At 53.9% G+C, this 6797-nt stretch overlaps 1 protein-coding gene across 5 annotated transcripts in view; it reads right to left on the bottom strand.

Annotated features, from left to right (window-relative positions):
• PUF60 (poly(U) binding splicing factor 60) overlaps positions 1-5203 on the bottom strand; it is a 30985-nt gene extending 25782 nt beyond the window's left edge. For 2 of the 5 annotated variants that reach the window (XM_051611409.1, XM_051611406.1), the window contains exon 1: positions 5145-5203. In XM_051611409.1, coding sequence (XP_051467369.1) covers positions 5145-5171 — 27 coding nt within the window. In that variant the 5' untranslated portion in view covers positions 5172-5203. The remainder of the gene's footprint in view (positions 1-5144) is intronic. The other 3 variants (XM_051611407.1, XM_051611405.1, XM_051611408.1) reach the window with 2 other exon arrangements.
• Positions 5204-6797: the final 1594 nt, after the last annotated feature.

A 6797-nucleotide genomic window follows, 5' to 3' on the forward strand; every position in this document is an offset into this window, starting at 1 on the left:
ATTAGTAAACTGCAAATTGGTTAATCTGCAAAACGTCCAGTACTGGAAACACCTGTGCAGGACTGCCCAGGTGGCTGGTGGCTCTCAGCACCACTGCAGAAAACAACCCTGCAGGTGTCTCCATAAACTGCTTGTGTGTTGACTGCAGGGTGCAGGGTGCATGGTCCTTATCCCAAAGCAATCCAACAGTGCCAGGAAGAGGGGATTTCAGGAATGTCAGGGGAAGGAAAAAGCTGAAGCTGATCTCTACCTGGTTTGGTTTTAACCCAGAAGGATCAGAGATTTGTAGGCAGAGAGGAAAACAATTTAATAATGGAAATAGCAATAATGGATGCAGCAATAAATGAAATACTAATTTAATAATTATACAACCAAACCAAGTGATGCTCAGTGCAACTGCTCACCCCCCGCTGACCAAAGCCCAGCCTGTTCCTGACTGGAGATCCCAGAGGAGAGAAGATCCCCAAACTGCAACCCAGACAGACAGCAACTTTTCCAGCCAGCTCCATCTATCCAGAGCCTGACATTCCACACTCTGGAATATCCCATGGGCCAGGCCAGACCCATCGCCCCAGCCGTGCTCACCCCTCAACACCAAAGCCTAGGAAGTGGAAAATTCGGTGTTATCAGCAACAACTGAACCCATCAGTGCGTGATCAGCATTCCTCCCATGCCACACCCCATAATAAAAGCAAACCATGGTGCTGCCCTGCTACTAAGAGGAAAATCAGCTCTATCCCAGGCTAAGCTGGGACACTGCCCAGTCAGATCCTCTCCCAGACAGTCTCCATCTTCTCTTAAAGCTCCCTCAGTCCCTAAATTAAACTCCAAGGTCTGTCCCAGAAGAACATCCCCACGGAACTGATTCCCAGGGCTGCTGCTGACAGTCAGGTAAAACACTTCTTTGTTGGGAAGAGAAACCTCACACCACGAACAGCATATGGCAGTCCTCTCTGGAACAGGGCCAGGGGAGGTTAATTCCTTTGCCTTGGGACTTAACCCACAAGTCCCCACCAACAGCTGGGCAGCCCTGAGTGAATTAAAACCAAAACATCCCAGGAAACAGAACAAAACACAGACTCCAGGAATTACTGCATCTGTCTGGGTCTCCAAAAGGTAAACTTTACCATCATCATCCCAGTTTCAGGCCTGTGCTGGGAAAAAAGAGGATGAGGAGATGCCACTGCAGGTTCCTGGCCTGACACCTTCCACACACATGTGGCTGGTGATTGTTTAGGTCTGGGGGCAGGAGACACCCTCAGGAATCAGCACTGTCCCACAGAGCTTTCCATGAGCAGCAGCTGCACGTCCAGTCTGGAGCTGTTGTCAGGGACAACAGAGCCAGAATCAGGAACTGGCTCAGCAACTTGATCCTCTTCCTCCACACCTTCTTTTGAGTAAATCCACCACAAACACTACATCAGAGAGGTGGGGTTGGTAGGGAGTTCTGGAGATCACCCATCCAAGCCCCCAGAGCAGGGTCACCCCCAGCAGGGCCCACAGGAACCTCCAGAGGGGCTGGGGTGTCTCCAGAGAAGGAGCCTCCTCAGCCTCTCTGGGCAGCCTGGCCCAGGGCTCTGCCACCCTCACAGGCAACAAGTTCCTCCTCATGGGGAGCTTGACCCTCCTGTGCTCCAGCTTGTGCCCGTGGCCCCTTGTCCTGTCCCTGGGCAGCCCTGAGCAGAGTCTGGTCCCCCCTGCTGACCCCCTGCAGATACTGCTCAGCCTTGAGGAGACCCCCCCTCAGGCTCCTCCTCTCCAGCTGAACAGCCCCAGCTCCCTCAGCCTTTCCTCCCAGGCCAGCCAGGCAGGGTGCCCCAACACTGACAGCCTGGGTACCAAACACAGTGGCACAGACCTGTTATTGTCACCAACAGCTTTTGGCAAAAAAATACAGCTGCAAAAGTACTTCAATATAAAGTCAAATTCTACCTAAAATTCCAACGAGGAGTAGGGATGCTTCTCAACAGCAGCAGGAGGACTAGAACAGGACACACTAGGTACACAACTGATGATTCCCATCTTGTATCCTACCCAAGCTGCAGGGCTTTCAGGAGCTGCATTCCACAAAAGTTTACTGGTGGGCTCAAGGTACAGCAGATCCACCACATCTGATCCGCACACCCTACAGGTGAGAAGTATCCAACATTGTGAAACTTTGAGTTATAATTCATAAGACCCAATTCAGTCCCCTTAAGAGATGCACAAACAACCCCCAACCTTTCTGCTTTACCTGTTTTTCCCACCACACTGTTTCCAGCATAACAGCAGAGCCTGAGCTGCAGTTCTGCTTGCTGAGAGCCAAGTCTGGGCCTACCAACTTCCTCTTCATTGAGGTTAGTTTGTCCTTAATTCTCAAGCATCTCCAGCCAGCCTTCATTATTTGACTTGTTGCAGAACAAAGGAAACGTTGCAGCTGTTCTGGAAAGGCTGCAGAAGCACCAGACCTTCTTCAGGTCAATTTCCTGGTCACTTCAGAGAGCAGCCCACTTACTTTCCAGTATTGAAAGGAGATTTAAAACAGAGTCACCATCCATGTTAAACTTGGAAAGAAAGAAGCCACAGATCATGTAAAAGGTGCTTGTGGGGACACTGGAAGTGGGACTTCATTTTAAGGACCATTAACAGCACACACAACAAGGTAAGAGGCAAAAATACTGGTGAATGAACACCTGACACTGGATGGTCAGTCACCTTATTCCCAGCAAGATGAGAACCAATCTCACATGAAGGACACCCCGTTTATGAAAGATCCTACTTGAAAAGAGATGTTTGAACTCGCTGTGTGAAGCTGGCAAGAACGAGTGCTCTATTCAAGATGTTTAACAGTCCTGAAGTTCTACATAAATCTCCTCCAGTCACACTACAAAAGCACACAGTGAGTATCAGCAGACAATGCTCGGCCAGGCTGTTCCTGGAAGGCTGTCACTCACACTGGGGCATTCTTTACTCAGCTGAGGCAACAGCCAGACTGGGAGCAAGGGAAAGAACACCACCAAAACACACTTCCTTCCATCTCAAGGCTCATATTCTAGCACAACTGTTCATCTAATTAATCATTTTAATTTTCTTTGCTCCTGGTACCTACTGTCTCCTGTGAAAACACGACATGAGACACTCAGGCCCAGGCAACACGGATATTAGGAAAAATTTCTTCTCAAAGAGAGTGACAAGGCCTTGGAACAGGCTGCCCAGGGAGCGGGTGGAGGCACCATCCCAGGACATGTTAAAAAACAGGGGTAGATGTGGTGTTTCAGGAGATGGTTTAGTGGTTGGGGGTTGTAGGGCGAGTGGTTAGACTTGATGATCTTAAAGGTCTTTTGCAACCTTGATAATTCTATTCTTCTATGAACCAACAGAGCCACAGCTTACACACAACCATGGACTGGTTTGGGTTGGAGGGACCTCGAAGCTCATCTAGATCCAACCCCCTGCATGGGCAGGGACAATTCCCAGTAGCCCAGGCTGCTCCAAGCCCCATCCAACCTGCCCTTCAACACTGCCAGGGATGGGGCAGCCACAGCTTCCCTGGGCAACCTGGGCCAGGCTCTCCCCACCCTCACACTGATGACTCTCTGCTCAGCTCCTCCTACTCAATCCAAACTCCAGACTTGCAGGAAAGTAACACAATAGCTTCTTTCAAAGGTTTGATTAGATTTGTTGCCAAGAGCTGATGGGTCCAGGTCAACAGAAACTCTGAAGCAAGGTCTTTCATCCTCTGCTCATGTGAGAAGCCCCTGGCTGGAGCAGCACCCTGTGACACCCAGGCCAGGCACCACCTCAGCCTTGAGGAACAGCAGAGTCTGATCTCCTCCCACGTCCTAAGGAACGGAACATTCCCTGGGTTTCCAACACCTTTGGAATGACACTTAACCTCACACGCTCAAGACTCCAACACTCGTTCCCAGCATTAACCTGGCAAACCTCCAAACCTAATGAAGTCCTAATTAAGCACAGATGAGATGGGAAACTCAGCAAGAGCTCTTTGTGTTGCTCCCAATCATTAGCACCAGTATTTGTGAATCCAAAAAAGGGATACCATGAAAGACAAGTCCTTCAGGGAGCACAGGCAGACCCTTACAGCACCCCAGAGCAGCTCTAAAATTAAGTTTATTCTTGAGAGAAACCCAGTATTTTCTATTAAAATAATGAGAGAAAAAAAGAAAAGCAGAAACCGAACTCAATGTCCTGCTGTGTCCCACCAACAGTCTGTCCAACCTGGGACTCCATCAGCACCTGATGGCACCAGGAGGGTGCAGAAGAACCTGCCTACCCTCCTGACACCTCCCCAGCATCCATAATTATACAAGAGGCTACATCCCCTGTGGCTTGGTAACTAAGAGAGTTCATATTTCCATTTTACACAGTTCCATAGTTGGCCAAAAATATAAAGGACTGGTCCAAAGAAGGCTGAATAGAGTCCCAGTAAAGTACCTCGAGTTCTTTCAGGGCTAACTCAGAGAACATCAACAAGCCTCTGAAATGAGTGCTCTGCCTTCTCAAAACAGCAGCAGTCCATCCAGGAAAGCTCCAAAGAATGTTCCCGAGAACAGAAAAAAACCCTCTTACAAACATCAATACTGCTGGGATCCTTTCCTGAATGCATAAGAGCAGAAATAGGAAATATAAAAGCCACCATCACCCGCTGGGCACCAAGCCTGTTTTGTCAGGAATGGTGACCAGCAGCTCGCAGACTAACGTCAGGCCACAAGGCGTTGGGAGGGAAACCCCTCGGCTAAATACTTGTTTTAAAAAGCCCCAGGACTGAGAGAGAGGTCTTTTTCTGTGTGTTTGCAACCTAACAAACAACCCGAAGGAAGTGAGGTGCGCGGATCCCGGCAGACGGAAACGCGTTCCCTACGGACACAGAGGTGGGATAAATCCCCCGCCAGACACCGGCGGCACCGGGAAGACCCCGCACCCCCCACCCCGGGGACCCCGACAAGCTGCGACCGGGGGAAGGAACGACTGAGGCGGAGCAAAACCTCGGCTGCCGAGGACGGAAAACAGAGACACCCCCCTTCGCTCACGGGCCCCGGGAACAGCCGGCACAGGCAGGACGGCCTCCCGGGGCGGGCGGAGACCCCGCAGCCCCCTGAGCCCCCCGCCCGCTCGCAGGCCCGAGCGGCGGCCGCGCTGCTCACCAGGGAGATGGTGGTTGTCGCCGCCATCTTGTCCACCCCGCCGGAGGGGTCGGGGCTCTCGCGAGACTTCCCCGTTCCGCCCCGCCTGGGCGGAACGGGGAAGTCTCGCGAGAGCCCCGACCGCTGCGGCGGGAAGAAGGTCTCGCGAGAACTGAGCCGTCCTGGGGGGCTGAGGCGGCTTGATGGGGACGGGGCGAGATGGGGCTGGGGGGGACCTGGGATCCCCCAGGGCAGGAGCACCCCCAGCAGGGCCCACAGGAACCTCCAGAGGGGCTGGGGTGTCTCCAGAGAAGGAGCCTCCTCAGCCTCTCTGGGCAGCCTGGCCCAGGGCTCTGCCACCCTCACAGGCAACAAGTTCCTCCTCATGGGGAGCTTGACCCTCCTGTGCTCCAGCTTGTGCCCGTGGCCCCTTGTCCTGTCCCTGGGCAGCCCTGAGCAGAGTCTGGTCCCCCCTGCTGACCCCCTGCAGATACTGCTCAGCCTTGAGGAGACCCCCCCTCAGGCTCCTCCTCTCCAGCTGAACAGCCCCAGCTCCCTCAGCCTTTCCTCCCAGGCAGATGCTCCAGCCCCTCAGCATCTTGGGGGCCCTGCCCTGGACTCTCCCAAGAGTGGGGGGACACTCCTGGCAGGGGAGAAGCTGTTGCTGCTGCCAGACTGACCAATCCTGCGGGGAAGGGCTGTGCTGGAACGTGCCAGGGGGGCTAAAAGTGAGGCTCTCAGGGGGGTCCTTGGTCCTTACATGGGCACCCAGAGCTGAGACCTTCCATCACCTGCTGTGCAAACCTGGAGAGGCAAATCCCGGACACGTCAGCTGAGACCTGCTGATGTGGAACCTCTTCCCAGGTCTGAATTTGTCCCTAGTCTGTCCCTTTGACACTTCATTCTTTTCCAAGGTGTCCAAACTCTTCAGTCCAAATGTAAATGCAAAGGGAGGGTCCAACAGCCCAGCAGGGCTAAGCTCTGCCATGGGGGTGGGGAGACCACTGAGAGAAGGCCCCAAAAAGGCAGCACTTCCCAGGGGGTGGTTCTGCTAGGGAGGAAATGCCTTTGGAATCATGGAATCCCAGATGGTTTGGGTTGGAGGGACCTCAAAGCCCACCCAGTGCCACCCCTGCATGGGCAGGGACACCTCCCAGCAGCCCAGGCTGCTCCAAGCCCCATCCAACCTGCCCTTCAACACTGCCAGGGATGGGGCAGCCACAGCTTCCCTGGGCAACCTGGGCCAGGCTCTCCCCACCCTCACAGCCCAGAATTTCTCCCTCCCATCTCAGCTCCAGCTCCCTCTTCCAGCTGGAAACCCTTCCCCCCACTCCCAGCCCTCCCTGCCCTTGTCCCAAGCCCCTCCCCAGCTTTTCTGGAGCCCCTTCAGGCACTGGAAGGTGCTCTCAGGTCTCCCTGGAGCCTTCTCTTCTCCAGGCTGAACACCCCAGCTCTCCCAGCCTGGCTCCAGCCATGATGATTCTGTGCTCCTGGGATTCTGCCTCGTACTTCGACTGGAAGAGGGACCAAGAAACTCGCAAGCGCTTCGCTCAGCGGAGCCCCCCAGGAGCCGGGAGCTGCTCTCAGGGGCTTTATTGATTTGTCACTCGCACGGTTGGCACAGCAGAGCACGGCCGGGCAGGGCACAGGCTGACGGCTCAGCACGGCCCGCCC

The sequence above is a fragment of the Apus apus genome, chromosome 2, assembly GCF_020740795.1.
Source record: "Apus apus isolate bApuApu2 chromosome 2, bApuApu2.pri.cur, whole genome shotgun sequence".
In the NCBI taxonomy this organism is placed as follows: Eukaryota; Metazoa; Chordata; class Aves; order Apodiformes; family Apodidae; genus Apus; species Apus apus.